The sequence below is a fragment of the Macrotis lagotis genome, chromosome 2, assembly GCF_037893015.1.
Source record: "Macrotis lagotis isolate mMagLag1 chromosome 2, bilby.v1.9.chrom.fasta, whole genome shotgun sequence".
NCBI classification, from domain to species: Eukaryota; Metazoa; Chordata; class Mammalia; order Peramelemorphia; family Peramelidae; genus Macrotis; species Macrotis lagotis.
Genome location: NC_133659.1, coordinates 129,799,932 through 129,820,540, shown reverse-complemented (window position 1 = coordinate 129,820,540; position 20,609 = coordinate 129,799,932). Strand labels below are relative to the sequence as shown.

General features: G+C 33.5%; 1 protein-coding gene across 1 annotated transcript in view; it reads right to left on the bottom strand.

The window, feature by feature from the left end:
- Positions 1-20,609, bottom strand: part of DNAH14 (dynein axonemal heavy chain 14) — a 577,586-nt gene that overhangs the window by 368,000 nt on the left and 188,977 nt on the right. The window contains 6 exon segments of the mRNA XM_074220908.1: positions 1,018-1,094; positions 2,771-2,957; positions 4,743-4,811; positions 7,479-7,624; positions 14,230-14,283; positions 18,904-19,135. Coding sequence (XP_074077009.1) covers positions 1,018-1,094; positions 2,771-2,957; positions 4,743-4,811; positions 7,479-7,624; positions 14,230-14,283; positions 18,904-19,135 — 765 coding nt within the window.

The window sequence follows — 20,609 nt, the reverse complement described above, 5'->3', positions numbered from 1 at the left end:
CATGATCCTGGGCAAGTCACTTCTTCCTCTCTTAGTTTCCTTATCTGCAATATGGGAGTGAGAAGTAGTTATGTATTTCCCAGAATAAAAATAAGATAATATTTGTAAAGTGCTTTGTAAGTGTTAAAAGCAAAGAATTGGAAATTGAGGGGAAGTCCATCAATTGGGAAATGTTTGGACAAATTATGTAAATTAATATTATGGAGTACTATTGTTCTATTAAGAAACCATGAGTGGTCAGACTTTAGAAAAGTATGGAAAGAATTACATGGTTGGACACTGAGCAAAGGGAGCAGAACCAGAGAACATTTTACTCATTAACAACAACATTATGAGCTGATCAACTATGATGGATACAGCTCCTCTTTGGAGTTCAGAGATCAAGGACAACCCTGGGAGACCTGTTATGGACAATGCCATTCACTTCCAAGGCAGGGTGGAACCCAGAATCTGAATGCTCTATTCATTGTTTTTCTTTCCTATCTAATGATTTTCTTTCTTTTCTCTTAGTCCTAATTCCTCTTACACAAAATGACTAATATGTAAATATGTTAAAAACAACTGTACATGTACAACTTTTACCAGACTTGTTTGCTGCCAAAAGAAGGGAAAAAGGAAGGGTTGAGGGTGGGGAGTAGAAAAATGTGTAACTTATTTGCAGATGGAAGAACATTGGAAAACTACCACAGCATGTTATTGAAAAAAAATAAAATAAAAATATCAAGTTTTTTAAAAGTGCTATATAAATGTAAACTTCATGCCAGCAAAATCTGTCCTCAATCCCCTTGGGCATGCCAAGTTAAAACACCTGCTCCAAACTAAGTTTTTTTTCCATGAAGGAGCTGTAATGAGAACAATGGAGTGGAAGTGTACAACAGCTCCTCTCCTTTTCTTCAGGTCCTTAGAATTTCCATCCCTTTCTTAATTGTTAAGAAATCAACCCATCTTGGGCTTCTGGGTTGTCATTTCATCTTCTACTAATACTTCTATAACATAACTTCTAAATATTTGACTTACATTCTGTGCTCCTGTTTCTTACGACCAGCCATTAGTAGCACTGTCTTTATAGTTCTCATGCCAAAGTCATAATGATCCTAAAAATAAAAAGAGATAGGTTACTAAAAAAATCTAGGACTATTTTCAAATGAATATGTTACATGTGTACATAACTTTAATAAGAATACAGGAAATCCTGACTCAATTCTAGATCTGTTGCCCTCTGTTATCTATTTATCCTTTACCTAACCTGAACCACTTCCAGAGAGTAGTACAAAGTGTTGAACCTAGAGTCAGGAAGACCTGAGTTCAAAACCAACATCAGATGTTTACTGTCTGCATGACCCTTGGTAAATCACTTAATCTACTCCTCTCTGAGTTGTTTTGAGGATCAAATGAGAGAATAAATATTAAGTGCATATAAGTGCTATATAAAAGTTAGTTATCATTAATATCATTGTCATCATCATCATTATTATTATTTATTTAAATACCACCCCTTTCTTAAAAAGACATAACTATTAGATGTTTAGGAGAGGGATTAAAGATCATTGACATTTAACAGATAGGAAGGAAAACTGGGAAGAACATAGACAGAGAGTTTTAGAGAGAAAGGATACCTCTCTGAAATATCAGGATCAAATGTACCCAGATTAATCTATTCATGGAGATCTCAAGAATCTATTTCTCATGCTTGAGGAAGATATTCTCTAATGTTAAAGAAGAGACATTCTACTATAAGCTCCTTGAAGTCAGAGAATAATTTTTCTTTTATTTTCTTATCTTCAAGCATTGCATGCTATTATGGACTTGATAAATGCTCAATGGATTGAAGTGGATTCATCTCTTTCATCAGCATGGGTTTGGGAGCATAGAGGAAGCAGATGGCTTCACCCAAATCCAGCTAAAAGACAAACCTCCTGGGGTGTTTTGATTCCCTATGGCAAATGCTATCTTCACTAGCCAGGAAGCTTGTTTATTGGTGGAATCCCCTCTACTCAAGACTCTGTCTACTTCCTTGATTTCTCAGGCTACCAGGAGCAGGAAGACAAGTGAAATAGAATTTGTTATAGTAATCAGTGTGGAGTATTGTAAGACGCTGCTCTGAGAGGCAGAAGGCTTTGAGTGTGAGTGCTAACACTGAAATTTACTAGCTATTCAACCTTTTCCTTAATTTAATGCCGTACTATTGTTGCAGGAAGCCTCCAGCCCAGTTTGAATTACAAAATGAATTGGGTTAGGTTATTTGCTTTCCCTTTCTTTGCTACTAGGTGGGGGTATAGTAAAGTCTTATTTGACTGGTTACTTGTTTGCAAGACGTGTAACCTTTTTGAGTTCTAACTTTCCCTTATCTGTAAAATGACATTAATTATGTTTGGACTCCATCCCTCACAAGGCTGTTGTGAGGAAAGTTAACTGGTTAAACTTGAAGAGCTATGCAAATGACTACATTTTACTCAAAGGAAGTCTTATTTCTTTTTTTTATTATTATTTTTTTAGGTATTTTTGCAAGGCAAATGGGGTTAAGTGGCTTGCCCGAGGCCACACAGCTAGGTAATTATTAAGTGTCTGAGACCGGATTTGAACCCAGGTACTCCTGACTCCAAGGCCAGTGCTTTATCCACTACGCCACCTAGCCGCCCCTGAAGTCTTATTTCTAAAATTACCTATATATGGTTTGTTTTTTATGAAAAGAAATAGACTAATTTTTAAAAAGAATCATTTATTCACTTTAAAATAGCATCTTAGTGCTCTGAGAAAAGTAATTTTTTACCTGGTGTGAAAGTTGCTTGTTAGCTAGGTCATAAAGATCACAGAGTTTGACTGACAGTGATTTTGCCAATTTGAAACCTGCTGCAAACAGCATGATTTCAGCAATCAGTTGATAGTGGGGTATCATCATCACCACTGGTCGAAACAGAGATTTTAAGTTATCTGGGAGTTCCACACGTCCTTTATATCTTAAAAACAGGGGAAAACACTTCTCAATCTTTAATTTTTTCAAATAAATTTTCCCTCAAATATAACAATAATATTTATCACTGATGCTAAATTATCCATGATTGTTATTCTTATTATCTTAATACTTCTTAGTTTAAATGAATGAAAAGAGAGCATTTATTAGAATACTAAGCTGTAAAGTATGAAACTAATTCTTAGTACAAAACTAAGTGGGGAAAATGTAATTGGAGAGAGAATACTTATTCCAAATGTGATTTAGCAAATGATGAGATAGATATATGCACACAATTAAACATTATCTATTTGAGGAAGAATTTGCTTATAAATACTAATTGTTAGTCTTTTGGGTCTGGCAATGAAACTATATTGTTTTTGTCCTTTTTTGAGAGGGAGAAAGACTTGGATTTCAGGTCTGCCTTAGATACTTACTGAATTGTACAATTAATAACAGGCAAGTCATCAAACTTCTGTTTCATTATCCATAAAATAGGGAATAATAATTCTGGTGCTGTCTTTCTCACATGATGTTTGTGAGGAGAGTGCTTCATATATCTGAAATTATTCTAAATCTGAGTTATTATTTTGTTACTCAATTCCTTGTTAATTTGTCTTTGGGTATCTTTGGACCAAAGAAGCTGAACTTTATGAGAGGGGAGCCTGTGTCCATTGAGGTTAGCTTCTGGGAACAACTACAAAGATGATAGCATAACCAATGATCAAAAAATGAACTTAACCAATCAGCTTTCTTTGTGAGTATTGTTGTTTATATGACACTAAAAATTGATGATATTAAAAGAAATGAATTGATCAATTATTTTTATATTAACAATAGAGTTGAGGCAGGGCAGCTAGGGAGCACATTGTATTAAGCCTTGGATTCAGGAGGACAGGATTTTGAATCTGGCCTCAAACATTTGCCACTTACTAGCTGTGTGACTTTAGGCAAGTCACTTAACTCTGATTGCCTCGCATCCTGGGCCATCCTCAGTTATCCTGATTCTTATCTGGACCCAGATGGCTCTGGAGGAGAAAGTGAGATTGGTGACTTAGCACAGTCCCCCCCTCACTCAAATCTAATTCATGTGCTTGTCATGACATCACCTCCTTGATGTCATGGTCTTCTTTAAAAATGAAGGACAAAACATTAGATTTGAGGTAGCTAGGTGGTTCAAGAGTTTGGATGATCTGAGTTCAAATCAAGTCTAAAGACACTAGTTTAGCCTCTGTCTCTTTAATCTTAGTTTGTTTCAATTTCCTCAGCTATTCAAAAAGAGGATAAAAAATAGCTCTTGTCTCCCAGGGCTGCCATGAAGATCACAGAAGATGACATTTATAAAGCAGTTGACAAATCTTAAAGTGCTATGTAAATCCAAGACATATTATTATTATAATTATTATCACAGTTATTTTATATCCAAGTGCCTGCTACATTGATATGTACTCAACAAGAGTTAGATGGTTAAATCCAGTCCAAGAAATATTTTCTTCTTCAATATCTGCTACTATGTGCTCAGCATCATGACTTCAAGAGGAACTGAGCCCATTCCCCTCTATTGCAAATTACATTGAGTTTTCTTATGTGAATTCCATTTTAGTTAGGTGTACTATTGCATTTGTTGATCAGGAGGCAGGGAAGAAAAGGGGTTAGAAAGAGTTGGGGGAGGGAGGGTAGACAAATACAAGCATAATTTTGGAAAACTGGCCCAGTGGATCAAATGAAATTAAAACAAGGATATAAATTAGCCTAAGATTTCTCATACCTTCTGTAGACTCATCTTACTTACCCAGGATTAAAGGTGACAAAGACTGCACAAGACAGGTTGATTCTGACATCTTTTCCTTCCAGAAAAAACCTAAGATTTATTACATATTTAAAAATCAGTAGCAGAAGGAGATGTCCTTTATAGACAAACATGTTTTAACCATACAGGTGAATATCATAAGTCTCCCAATGTTGCTATGAATAATTTTTAATAGGATATTGTTAAATAATAGGCAAAAAACTCAAAAGAAAGAAAATTAAACATTTTGATAAAACTCCCCAAAAGTAAGCCTATTAGAGGGTACACTTTAATCAATTATTCTGTCAGCAAGCATTCATTTAGTGCCTACTATAGAACAGGCATTATTTAGTTTAATGGCTCAAACATAAATTTTGAAAAATCAGATTGCCCAACTGGTTAATCATTCTTCAAAAGAAGTAAATTTTATCTTTTACAATTAAATTGAATTCCTCCTTCTGGGCATGGGTATTAATATAGGAGAAACAGAATGGGGAAAAAAAGATTTACTTTTTTATACTGAACACTAAAAATTCTTCTATTGTATGTTTTGTAAGAGCAGAGCTTTCTATCACTGTCCCTAGGCATACATCAATACCATATTAATTGAGAATAATGATGATGAGGAGTATATGTGCCCAGGATCATAAAAAGGATGATATATATATATATATATATATATATATATATATATATATATTTATATTATATATATGATAACAAATTTGTTTTAACACTAATGTTCACACTCAAATATGAGTTAAATGTTTAAATTATGGAAGATTTCCATTAATGTCATGCTACTGTTGTAGTTAGCTTCATTTGCAGATTGAATTCCAAAACAAACTAGTTCAGGGTACGATTTTTCTTTCTCTTATTTACTTTCCCTTTCTTTGCTACTAGGAAGAGGTAGTAAAGTCATGTCTGATAGGCAGAGGAGAGATATCAAGGTAAATAGGTCCCTGGGACACAAAGTCAATGGATTTAAAGTCATCTTCCTAGTAATTTTTCTAAAACACAGGTTTAATCAAGTCATTTCTGTCCTCCCACACCCCACCATGCCCACTCTAATCTTAAATAACTTCTCTTGGTCCCTTCATCAAGGACAAACTAGGGTTCTTCTCCTCTTCTCAGTCTTCTTCTACATCTTTCCTCCCACCCCCACTTCCCTTCCCTCTTTGATCCAGTGGCAGTGACCTCCTTGTTATAACTTGTAGGTAGTATCCCATATCTTCTTGCTCTGAGTATTTTCTGTCTCCTATTCCTAGGATTCTCTCTCTCTCATCTCTGTCTCCTGTCTTCTTTCAAGTACCAGCTAAAACTTATTTTCTTCAGGAAGACTTTCCTAATTCCTCTAAATTCTAATGTTTTCCTTCTATTGGTTATTTCTAATACATTCTGTATATATTTTTCATGGGTAAAACTATGAAAATTTGCAGAGGATGAACCCATTTTGAATTTTTCATTTAGGAATTTAAATTACTATTTCTGAATTATTGTGACATAAATTATAGAATCTGAATCTTATATATTTATAGAATTATAAATCTTGCTAAATTTTACTGTTAAAAACTTAAAATATCTACTAGAAACAGCTTCCTAGGAGTTAGATGCACAACAAAGAGTTTTTCCCTAGCTCTTTTAAATTTGGTTTATATAAAATCTCTGTCTCAATATAAAATAAAACATTCTAAAGCATTCCATTTTCAGTTGTTTCATGACATAAAAAACAATAGCTTTGGAGCTATGAGATTTGGTTTGAAATTCCATTCTGGTAATTATCAGTTTTGCTGAGTAATTGAGCATCTCTGAGTCCATGGTACCTTGGTGATTTCATCAGCTTCCATGAATTCAACAACTATTTCTATACCGGTGATTCTCAGATCTATTTATCTAGCCCATCCTCTCTTCTGATTTCCAGACTCACATTTCCAACTGCCTATTTGACACCTTAAGTTGAAAGTCTATAGATACTTAAAACTAAACATATCCCAGAATGAACTCATTATTAATATAGAGGGAGAAGGAAAAACTTATATAGGACAAAGGTTTGAGGAATAATCATGGTACTAATGAAGATCCAGTGAAGAAGACAGAGAAGAAAGCAGTATCATGAAAACCAAGAGAGAAGAAAATATCAAGTAGTGTAAAAGTCTCCAGAGAGGTCAAAAAGGAGAAGGAATGAGACAGGTAAATAAGATTGGATAATTAATAAATCACGAGTAACTTTGGGGAGAGAGAGAGAGAGAGAGAGAGAGAGAGAGAGAGAGAGAGAGAGAGAGAGAGAGAGAGAGAGAGAAAGGGTTAAGGAAGGAAGCTGCTTCAACTACATCCCCATACAAAATCTTTTTCCAGTGACATGCCTACCAGAGATTTGATAGCAAACATGTAGATACTTCTCTTTTGAGGGGATGGATACCAATTTATTCCTAATATCTGAACAAAATTCTTGTCAAGGGCAGAAACTTAGTGATTAGAAATTTCAAACTTTAATACTAATTATTTGTCTTCACACAAATATTTGCATCAAATTTTTCCTTTTTCATTTGGAAAATCTCACTTTATTTCTAGGTATTATGTTAAATAGTGATACAATGATGCAATTATCAGGACATTTTATATTTAACTTATATGCAATCCAGTAATATATTTGTATAAATAACAAAGGTTGTGAAATATTAGTTAAGCAAATTAATAAAATAACTTTTAAGCCTGGTATGTCATATGTAAAATATATACCTTTTAGAATGATTTTCTTTAGCTATTTTAATTGCTTGTAACTGTGAGGCAATCACAGAGAGTACTTCCATATCAATTCGATTGAACTCATCAAAACAACACCATGCTCCAGACTGAACTATTCCAAAGAAGAATTTTCCCATCATCTTTATAAAAAATAAAGTACTGAAATTAGTAATGATGCAACTGTATACTCCTCTATTGTTCAAAATTATTCACTAGTTAACATATACAATATTTCTTCTTATTATATTCATATTCTATTAAAGTTATTAAAACTTAAAATTTCACTAAGACTTTTGAGGTACCCTGTATATATTCACACACACACACACACACACACACACACACACACACACACACACACGTATATAGTTAAAAATTTATGTCACAGGAGCAGTGAGGTGATCAAATGGAAAGAGCACCAGTCCTGGAATTAGGAAGACTATAGGTCAAATTCAGTGTCAGATACTAGCTGTATGAACCTAGGCAAACCACTCAATTGCCTCATCCCCCCTCCCCCTTCCCTTCCCCTAAAAGGTTGGTTACTACAATTTTTTTTTACTTTGGATTACTGAATATAATTTTCTGTATTCCTGAATATTATTCATTCCTTCTGAAGATACAGCATTCTGCCTTAAAAAAGGCATTTCTACCACCACTGGTCATTTAGTTGTTTCTAGTTTTTTCAGTATTATAAATAATGTAGCTTGGCACAGTTCTGACATTTAATGAATATTTACTGATTGATGGATGGATTGACTATAGATATCTATGTACATATTATCCTTTTTTAAAAAAAAATATTTCCTTGCAATTTCTTTCCAAAGGATAGAATGGGAATTTACTGGCATCACTTAAAAAACTGAATTATAATTCAAATTTTGGTTTTATCCAAAGAATACTGACAGTTTTAGCTTTTATTGTATACTGTGAGCTCATTTTCCATAAGCTCTGCTTTTTCCTAAACCGTGAATATGCCTCTTTCTCATTTTTTGTCAATGTTGAATTTTGCAACTTGTATTTTTAATTGACAAACTGAAAAGATTATGACTATAAAGCTGGTGAGAAAAGGTGAGCCAAGTTTTGAAAAGTCATCACCAGAAGATTTTTGCACTAACTGATGACAATTGAAGAGGTATAGCACATATCACATGAGTGATCTACTGGGTTTTAGAGAGGTTGAGACTATAAATGAATTGGATGATTTATATTATATTAAACATATAAAATTATTATATAACACCACTGCTTTCATCTAGATACTTTTAAATTTTGTTTTATTGGCATATTTTTAATTTTGACTGTGCTTCTTAAAGGCAATATACAATAGAGGTGTTTTTTTTCAATCCTAGATGCTTCTTATAGCAAAATTTAGGTTTTTTTTCTTTCAACATTTAATATTATAATTTTAGGATTTATCTTATTTATCATCATTCTTTACTATTTCTTTATAAAGTTTATTTTGATTATTTAGGACATGAACTTTGGTGTTATTTCTCTTTATGTAATGAGAAATTATAAATATTCTTTAAAATATTCCTTTTTTCTAATTTGAATACTTTAATATTGTGATATACCTGTAAAATTATTGAGGACACTCCTTACAATGGTGCAGGTCATAATACCTTTATGTAATCTAATTCTGAGTCTCTTGTTCATATCTTTCCATATATTTTACGTAAGAGATTCACCCAAAGTGTTGCAAGTCTTTCCTTCGATTTTTTTTAGCTTTATCCAGTAACTAGGATTATGCTTGACTATGGACATTAGACATTTTTCAATTTCTAAAATTGCTCCTTGGATTAGCTCTCCTACCTTCTTGATCATTCATAGGCAATTAGACTTAATGTGATCTCATTGATAGAGAGAACTCATAAATGAGGAACGATATCAATGAGGGTCAGCAATTTTTTGGCAAATGGTATCTCAGTTGGCTAGGGTACAGATACATGAAGTACCCCTCATGAGCAGTATGTGTCAGAGGTTTTGAACCAGATCCTGGTTTTGAGGCCAGATCTCTATCCATTATGCCATATGACTTTAATCTATATCCTGGATAGTATTTTTTATTTTTCTGCTTGTATGAAAGTTCCTATTGGCAATATTCTGCAGGCTGTTTATATCCACTTCTCTTTATTATCCTTAGGGTCACTTGAAAATTTCATTTTTCAGTAATTGTAGAGACAATATGGTATAATAAATAGAGTGCTGGATTCAGAATCAGGAAGGTTTGGATTCAATTGCTGACTCTAATTGATCCTTTAATTACTTGCTGTATGAGCTGGTGCAAAAACATTTAACTCATCTGATTCTCATCTTCTTTACTCATAAAATAAACTAGATTGGTAGATCTGGGATCCAAGGTTCCTTCTAGCTCTAAATCTATGACTTTAGCTTACTAAAAGAAGATAAATGTATTGGTTTTGAACTAGCTTTTTCTACTCCCCATTGAATTTGCATCATATAGTCTTTTCTTTTTTAGGTTGTTTTTTGTTTTTGTTTTTTTTTTTGCAAGGCAGTGGGGTTAAGTAGCTTGCCCAAGGCCACACAACTAGGTAATTATTAAGTGTCTGAGGTTGAATTTGAACTCAGGTACTCCTGACTCCTAGCCGGTGCTCTATCTACTGTGCCATCTAGCCACCCCTGCATCATATAGTCTTGATAACAGGGTGGAGAAGGAAGGGAGAGAGAATAAGCATTAAATACCTACTATGGGGCTGTCCCATTTGCCTTGTAAAAATCTAAAAAAAATACCTACTATGTATCAAACATTGTACTACATTCTTACAAATGTTTTCTAACTTGATCTCATAACAACTTTATGAAGTAGGTGTTGTTATTGTTCCCCATTGTAGAGATGAGGAAATTGCATTTAAATAGCTTGTCTAAGTTCACCTACCCTAGGATATCTGAAACTGAATTTGAATTCAAGTCTTCCTAGACACTTGGCTTTTCATATATAGATTGATCATGAAATTCTTTTGAGAGATTGTAGATCTCAATTAGATTATAAATCATAACTTAATAAACCAGCACACAATTATCTATAAACAGAATTAATTACAGCATGGGTATCCAACCTTTTAATTCTTCTGAGCTGCGTTGCTCAGGAAAAACTTGTCAAGGGTCACATACAGAATTTAATATTTATTCATGAATACAATGTAAGCCATATTATCAATAAGTATAATACTTAAATCTGATAAAGTATAACAAAATATAAAATAATAAAAATGATAAGGCTAAAATAAAACATTTACTTTTTAAATAAAAAAACAAGAACACTGAGCTGCTTTTTTTGATACCAGAACAGCTATATTTGGTATAATATAAGTTGTAGCAATGTGAGGAATATTTTCAAGATGTTCATCTGAAATATTTTGTTATATTTTTTCTTTTGCATGCTTCATACAGGAGAAAAGCTGCTCACAAATATACATACCTCCCCCATGACAATATGTACAAGGCATGCTTGTGAAATGCTGGATACTTTTCTTTAGACAGGCATAATTTATGAAGTCCAATAAAGGTACTTGAATAAATTTTTTTTAAAGCTGTATTTCTGATTTCAACTATATACATTCTATTTGTAAGTTTGCAAGCAATTTGTGGATATCAAGTGAGAATGGACTAACAAATATATTCAAATGCAGGTGATGTTTTCTAAAATCTTGAAATCTATTCTTAAGATCCTGTGACAAAATAGCAATTAATGTTACATGCAATAAATCTGTCTGTTGTAATTGTGACAAGTCATGTAACTATTTTGGGTTTTTTTGCAAAGCAATGGGGTTAAGTGACTTGCCCAAGGTCACCTAGCTAAGTAATTATTAATTATCTGAGGTTGGATTTGAACTAAGTTTCACCTGATTTGAGGGCTGGTACTCAATCCACTGTGCTATCTAGCTGCCCCTATTTAATGTTTTAAAATAAAGATCCTAATTCCTATATGCATCTATTTTATAAAAACAAAACAAAACAAAACAAAAAACTCTGGCGGTCTATGATACTGCACTATGTTAGTTACATGAAAAAGTTGAGTAATATTAGTTAAGGGTTAAACTGGTCTGTGATTTTGCAGCTTTGATGCATGACTCACCCATTCCTTTATTTTTCAGTTACACGATGTAAAACATATGAATGAACTTTGAGGGCTGCGGGTTAGACACAACTGATTTAAAGGTGGACAGTAGCAGAGTCCACAGAGCCTGGACTAGTCCTGGAGTTGGAAGGACATCTTGAGTTCAAACTAGCCTCAAATTTTAAATTTCAAATTCTATCCTTTCTTCTCACTCTTACCTCTCACCCTCCCTCATTTGGTAGGCAATCAGATATAGATTAAACATGTACAATTTTATAAAACATTTCCATATTAATCATTTTGTTCAAAAAAAGTCAAATATGAGTTCTTTCTCTGGAGGTGGATATTATATTTCATCATTAGTCTTTTGGGATTGTCTTGGATCAGTATTACTAAGAATAGCTAAGTCCTTCACAGTTCTTCATTGAACTATATATATATATATACATATATACACACACATATATATACATATATATATATATATATATGTAAGGTTTTTTTAATAGTAACTAAGAAATGGAAATCAAAGGGATACTTATTGACTGGAGAATGCCTAAGCTATGGTATATGATCATGATGGCAATATTATTGTGCTATAAGAAACTATAAACTGGATGCTTTAAAAAAAAAACCCTGGAAATACAAGAACTGATGCATAGTGAAGTATACAGAACCAGGAGAACTTTATATATAATAACAGCAATATTGCTCAATGAAGAACTGTGAAGGACTTGGTATTCTCAGCAATACAAGGATCTAAGACAATCCCAAAGGCATAATAATGAAGCATAATATCCCCATCCCACAGAAAAAAATTAATATTGTTTGGATACAAATTGAAGCATGCTGTTTTTCACTTTCTTTAATTTTTTCTTTTATTTGACTCTTTCATTACAAGCATATACCACATCTTGTAAAGTCATTCCTCATTTGAAGGATATCTCTGATTTCCAACTCTTAGCCACCACAAAAAGAGTTGCAATAGATAGATCTGTTCCCCATTTTTAATCATCTCTTTAGACTACAGACCTAGCAGTGATTTTGTTGGATGAAAGGATATATAGTTTTATAGCTCTGAGGGCATCTTTCCAAATTGCTCTCCAGAATGGTTGGATCAGTTTACAATTCCACAAACAGTGCATTAGTGTTCCACTTTTCTCATATACCCTCATCTAACTTCCTTTTTTTGGGTGGGGGTTCACTCACATTTTGCATTTGATTCAGTTCACTTTATATTTAGAAATGAGGCCATAACCAGATATACTTGCTGAAAAATCCCCCCCCCCCAACAGTTTTTTGCTTTCCTTATACTTTTGCTTGCATTGGCTTTGTTTGTGCAAAAAGCTGCATGAGCAAGTCATTTAAATCTGATTGCCTCAGATTTCTCATCTATAAAATGGCAAAGGAAATGGTAAAATTCCACTATCTTTACCAAGAAAACATCAAATAGGGTCTTGAAGAGTCACACACAGCTAAAATGACTGAACAAGAATTTAAATTCCCTTGCTTGGATAATAAACACAGTGACTTTTATATTGCTGTATGCTAAAGCAAGGTAGCCTTGCTCCCAAAAAAAGTCTCAGAAATGGAGAACATTAAGGGCTTTAACAGTTATATGATCTAGCCCTTTCACCTTACAAAAGAGGAAATTGAGCCCCAGAGATTTGAAGAGACTTGCTTAAAATCAGTAATTAGATAAACTGAGATTAGAATTTGGTTTTCCTGACACTCAGTTAAGTTCTCTTTCCACTACACTATATAGGGAATACATATTTAAGGTTGCTTGTTTTTCTTTTGTCCTTTGGAATTGCAATTTTTCAGAAGGTAGATCATCTACATCCGAAAAGTCAGTCTACTTAATTTGCATTGCTGATATCTGTTTGCCTATTCTGATTAAATTTCGGATTACTATTTCAATCTAACTTTTTGCTTTTATGGATTCTTCCTTTCCCCAAATCCATTTTGCTAGTACTTCCATAAAGGGGTGACCTGGTACCACCACAAAAGAGTTCAAATAGCTGATTATTCATTATTCAGTGTGATCATTTTCACCTCAAATTAGCAGCTACAAATGAGAACTTGATTTATTGTTTTATTGTCTAAATTTAAGAAAGCGATGGATAAAAATGTAAATTATCCACATTAAAGGTAAACATGTATCATGAGACAACTTTTTGTAAACATTTATCAGCATACCATGCTTCCAACAAAAATTTAGGTTTTCTATCATGTTTGCCAGGTTCTTGATTTCTTTCTTTTTCCTCCTCCTGTAAATTTTAGGTTTTCCTTAATTTCTTTTAAGGTAGAGATTATACATTCTGTTTCTTCTTTCAGTATTTCTTGGGTATTTTCAGAAACTTTATGACAAATCTTTCCTTTATGGCCTTACAAATCTGTTCTTATCATTTTGAGATTTAATAACTTTTGTTATTTTTTGTTTTCAGAATTTCTTTAGTTATATTTTGTTAAGTTGGCCTTGAGGGAATACCTGATGTTGTTCTCTACTTCTTTTATCAGAAGTATATGAAAGCATGATATAAATATAAAGACATAATAACAATAAAAATATCAACTATTGTTATTTCCCCCATCAGTTCACAAAAAAGTTTTTAAAAAATTATTCTTGCATAGCTTATTTTCCTCAGCTGTTATGATAAATCTTACCTTGTAATCCAAATCTTCAAAACAGTTGAAGACCACACAATGCTTGCCCAAGGCCTGAGGGAAGTAATATCATTTTAGAGAATGTATATTTATTAAAATGAGAGCAGAAAGTAAAGTAATAAAGGCAATTTTCAGAATAAAGAAATTTCTGAAAAAGCATACCTGGGCAAACTTTTTAACTTTTGCCAGATGATAGCTTATGGAAAAATATTAGTATGAATGCCACAATTTGGCAAATTTACAAAAGAGTAGTTCTGTGGATTGTACATATAAGTCTCAGTGTATACATTAAGTCAAAAGGATTTAATCTCCAAATAAACATTGCCTGAACAGTATTTTTCCTTGACTGCAAATATACTTCTATCCTTTGTCAGATCATTCAAATATAAATTTAGAGGTATATACTCAAATATGTATTTTATCAATTACTAGACAAACTTTTTGATTAGGGCAAATTACCACTACTAAGGAAGAAAAAAAGAAACAACACACGAACAAAATCTAAAGGGCACTAGGATTCAATTGAAATCATTTATAAAACTTATCTGGAATACCTGATCCATGACTAGCTGCTTATTTTTTTCCTGAAAAATGATGAGAATTATGGACTCTGAAGTTATAAAAGAGGCTGGTCAATCAATTGCATCAGAACTTCATGCTACAGTGGAAATGTTACCTACATCCCAAGAGACATAGTGGCTTTTTGATTTAGTCTCTATCACAATATTCTTATTCTTTCTGTTCCTCAAAATGGTTGAATTTCCATGACTATTCCCTGTCAACCCACCTACCTACAAAGCAATAGATGAATAATTCTAGATTAAGTTGGAATATAATAGAAAAGTGTGGACATACAAATTGGTATGTGTCCACCTTGCATATATCAGTATATTTGTGTATATTTTGTATATGTGTTCTTATGTCACAAAAGTGGTATCATGGAGTGAAATGAAATGTTTTCTGCATTGAATGTGCATTTTTGTGCTTTAGAGCCTGGTACATCCATATGTATTTGTATTTAATACATAAAACCTACTTTTTTTGCTATCTACAATTTATATATATATATATATATATATATATATATATATATATACACATATACATGTGCCCCTTTTGTATCTTTGACATGTCCACTCATATTTCTATACACACTATTCTGTTTTTGCCTGTGCCAATTTGCCTGAATACCTTTTGGGGGGATTATATAAATCCATATCTATTTAGGTAGATTTGGATGGTGAAAATAAACTTTTTTGCTAGAACTAGTAATTTTGAAGGGGAACTCAGCAGACAACAATAAAGCTACCTTGGATATGTAAGATAGAGAAGAGAGAACTCAAGAAAGCCCCTGATTAATTTTATGAGTCTCCCAATCACCTTGCTGAAATTATAGGGTACTTTGGCAGTCCTGGTCTCTAGGGACTAATTAGGGTTACCAGTTTCCTCATAGCAAAATGATGAAGTGACCTCAGAAATTACAAAATTCTTTTGTAGTGCATTATACTGTTTAAAATCACCTACAATCTCATTTTTTTTTTTAGATTTTTTATTTATTTCTTTAAGGCAATGGGGTTAAGTGACTTGCCCAAGGTCACACAGCTAGGCAATTATTAAGAGTCTGAGTCCAGATTTGAACTCAGGTACACCTGACTCCAGGACCAGTGCTCTATCTACTGTACCACCTAGCTGCCCCAATCTCATTTTTCTTTAACAAACCCAAACAAATTTTTCTATATTGTCATTTATTTTTTGTTATGTCTACTATTTTAAAATGGTCTTTAGCTCCAATGGTATTAAATTGTTCTTTTTTTTCTGCTTCTATTTTTTTTGCCGCATTTTAATACTTCCGTCACCATTCCTTAAGGTTCAATATATGGATAAGCTTCCTAACAATAAGAGTTATTCAAAACTGAAATGAGTTCTATTTCATTAAAAGTTTTCAAGTGGAGGCTGGATAAAATCTCCATGGAGGTTGTTTGTTTCAGATATGGATTAGATCAGATGACACTTCAGGTCTTTTCTAAGATTCTTAAAATCTCTAACAACTTACTAGATACTGTGTGGCTTTGAGGGAGCCACTAAATGCTATTTGCCTCAGTTTTCTCATTTTTAAAATGATCTGGAGAAGGAAATGGCAAAATACTCCAGTAATACCCTAAACGAGATCACAAAGAGTCACGAAGAAGGAGGAGGAGGAGGAGGTGATGATGATATTTCTGCTTAAATATTTTACCATCACCTGAAATTAAGCTTTAGCATATCAATATATTACTTGTCTTCACTCTAAACCAGTTACCCTTTCCAAACTTCCACATTTTTGTTAAAGCAGTCACTATTTAACAGGAGTTGTACCTCTCTCTTTCATCCAAATCCTGACAATTATTTCTTAGAAAGGTCTCTCTAAACTTTTTACTTTTTGCCATCCTTACTGCCATTCATTTCACAAAAATACTATATTTAGAGTCAGACAACCTGAGGCCAAATTCCAGTTCAGATACTATCTAGGAAAAATAGTTTGAACTGCAAAAGGGGTTGATCTTGGTTTCTAAAGGTCCCTTTAGGAGCTGAACACAACTATACTTGGCCAATTCTAATGTTTGTATAACTCCTAACCACACCTCTAATTCCTCCTATCTTGAAACCAAATCTTCATATTTCCAGCTAAATCAATCTTTGTAATGCTATTCTTTTGCTCAGAAACCTTCACTGATTTCTGCTTCCTGCAATCCTAAATGATATTCAAGGCTTTGTATCGTTTGTCCCCATTTTATCTCCAAACTTTATCTTTTACCACTTGCCAATATGAACACTGCACTCTGTTCAGGCCAGCCTCATTCCTGAACAAATAAAAGTACACTCCTGTGTTTTACTGTCAAATTTCTCTCATCTTTGCTTACATCATTAGCCTATTATGAAGGCAATTAGATGGTGCAGTGGATAGAGTGCCAGTCCTGGAGTCAGGAAGACCTGAGTTCAAAAACAAACTCAGACATTGGGCAAGTCACTTAATCCTGATTGCCTCTCATTCAAGGCCATCTACAGTTGTTCTGATTCATAATCTGGCCCCTGGACCCAGATGACTCTGGGGCAGAAAGTGAGGGTGGTGACTTAACCTAGTACCCCCTAACTCAAATCCAATTCTTGTGTTTGTCATGGCATTACCTTCTTGATGTTATGGTCTTCTTTGAGAACAAAAGACAAACAGCAATAACTACTATGTGCTAAGCACTTTAAAAATATTATCTCACTTGCTCCCTATATTCCCATTTTATAGTTGAGGAAACTGAGGCAGGCATTTAAGAGATTTACCCAGGGTCACATAGCTAATCAGTGTTTGAGATTGGATTTGAGTTCTACTGGATTCCAGGACTAGCACTTTATCCATTGTACCTCCCACCTGCTTTGATTTACCCAGAATGCTCACCAGACTAAAAACCCAACTCATCCTAAAAACCAATCCAAATTTCTCTTTCATGAAACCTTTCCTCACTATTTTGACCCCATTCATCTTTTTTTCCTAATCCTATATAATATTAACTGTAAATACTCATTTAACTAGTTCATTTGTTTATTTCTTGCCTCCCCAAAGAGACTATAAGTGCCTTGAAGGTAGAAGCCATATTCCCACAGCCCTTAGTAGTATTAAACAATAATTGATGTGAAGTAGATATACCTGTTGAATAACTGAATTGAGTTGAATTCCATTCTTTATAGTTGTAGAACATGGCCTTGATTATCTATTAAATGACAATACAATTATTAAGTAATCTTAAATATTGTAACAACAAATATCCTCATTGGGCTTATATTTGTATGGTACAGACCTTCCAGAATTCTTGATAGGTGGATTGCTGAAGGTTTATCCCTGTAAGCACTAATTCATTACATTTTTATTTTAACTGCAAAAACTTTTCCAAAACATACTTTTCTCTACTTTCATTGTTAGGGAAATGTATAACATCAGTCTCTTTATTCACTATTGACCCTTTGACTTCACTTTTGTCACTACTACCTCCTGAAGGTGTTCCCAGTTCTCTCTGCCCATCTATTTCCATCACTTCCCCAATTTTGCTAAATTCTGATCAGTCCTTTAATTCATATACCCCATAGCACTTAAATAACTGACATCATTCAGTAATTTTACAGTCATGTGACCCCATTTGAGGTTTTCTTCGCAGAGACACTGGAGTGGTTTTCTATTTCTTTCTCCAGTTTGTTTTACAGATGAGAAAACCGAGGAAAACAGGACTGAGTGACTTGCCCAGGGTCACTTAGCTACTAAATCTCTGAGATTAGAATTTAGGAAGTTGAGTCTTCCCGACTCCAGCTCTGGGACTCCCTATTCATTGAAACACCTTTAGACATAATATCTAATGTAAAATATTTCATTTGTTCATGTGTTGCCTGCAATTTTTCTCTAGTTGTTTCTCATGTGTTTTGTCCTTTAGCTTGATTAAAAACTATTTGAGAACACAAACCATTTTCCCTACCTTTAGCTTGTACTTCAAATGTGAATCTTTAGGCATGCAAAAAGTACACAGTTGATAAATACTGTTACAGACAAAGAATATTTTAGATGGGAATCTGATATAAATTAAATATTTTATCAGAATTGGCATAGGAAAGAAATGAATATTTTATTTATTATTATTATTATAAGAATGAACTTACTTTTGCCAGGTCTTTGACAGTTTCTGTTTTCCCTGTACCTGCTGGACCAGCTGGACAACCTCCAAGATTCAAGTGGAGTGCACTAGTGAGGGTTAACCTGCATCTATCTGTGAGAGGTGTAATAACCAATCTAGAGGTGCAGCCCAAGTACTCAAAACCATATGTAAAGGTTGCATGTCCTTGCAATACTAAGCATGTCTTCTGGTTTTTATCCCATTTATAACGTAGTTGCCTAAAAATAAATTTTAAAATGTTCAAGTAACTAATATCAATCAACCAAAAAGTATTTATTAAGTACATTCTATACTTGTTGCCCTCAAGAAACATATATTCAATAGGAGGAGAAGAGAAACTTACAGGTATAACTAAGAGGACATGAAATTAAAAATAAATTATATAAATGAGTCATGACATCAGGAGAAAACTAAGATGTTTAGTAATTCAAACACAAAAAGACAGAAAGAAAAGAAGTGTTTTAAAAGAAATTATTGGTTACTTTCTTATTTTTATTGTTTAATCTTTGAAACTGGTTTAGATTCTTAATTACAGAAAACATTTAATTAAGGTATCTAAGTCCTAGACCATGAGTAAGGAAGACATCTTCCTGAGTTCAAATTCAGACTCAGCTTTATGAACCTGGGCAGATCACTTAATCCTCTTTGCCTTAGTTTTCTCATCTGTAAAATGAAATGTAGAAGAAAATGGCAATTCATTGCAGTATCTTTGCCAAGAAAATTCCAAATGTGGTCATCAAGAATTGAACACCACTAAAAAATTTTTGAACAACAAAAAAAGATTCTATCACCATATCTTTCAAATCTATGTCTCTTGGCAAAATGAAAAGAGCATTAACTGATAGCTGGAGGGATCAATGAAGCCTGTTTCAGTTATTCTGTGGACTATGGAATGATGTAGGGGACTGGGGTCTCAATTTCCTCATCAATAAAATGAAGAGGAAAATTGGGTTAGGTCATCTCCAATGCCCCTTTGTAGCTCTAGATCGAGAAATCTAGATTCTATGGTTCTATGATACTTCTGACCTAATAGTGACAAAAATATGTGGTACAGGGAAAATAAACACAATAAAGTAGAATAGGAATGCAAATAGGTTTTTATAAGGAATGCACTGAATCAAGTGAGAATCAATTTCTTCATTTGTAAAGGGGGATTGGTGGCGGGGGGGGTAGTAATAACAACTACCACACAAGGTTGTGAAAATAAAGTGAGATAATATTTGTAAAAAGTCCTGCAAACCTCAAAGTCTCATTATACATGCTAGCCATTTTTGTTATAGAGAGTAATGGATAGCACTGATTGATTTCAGTGTGAAAATTCATGAAAAAACATGGGGTGGGGGGCTATGGGATGGATTTAGACAAACATTGAGTGGAAGGAACAAGAGAAGGAATGCTGTAATTATAGTGATATGGCCACTTAGGGCATAAGAAAGAATTGAGTGAAGTTCTGTAAGTTGATCACCAAAGCATCATGAAGCAGGATGTTGTCATGACTGGAGACTTCAACTATCTGGACATTTGCTGAAAGTAGAACAGCTGAGAATTCTGGACTTACCTTGTGGAAGTTTCATTTAAAAAAAATAGAAGAAACAGCAGCAGCATTGAAAGGAAGTTTTATTTTGAACTTAAATCTCACCAGTGAAGAGCAATTCATCCCAAAGTTGATACAATATAAATTTTAGAAGGAAG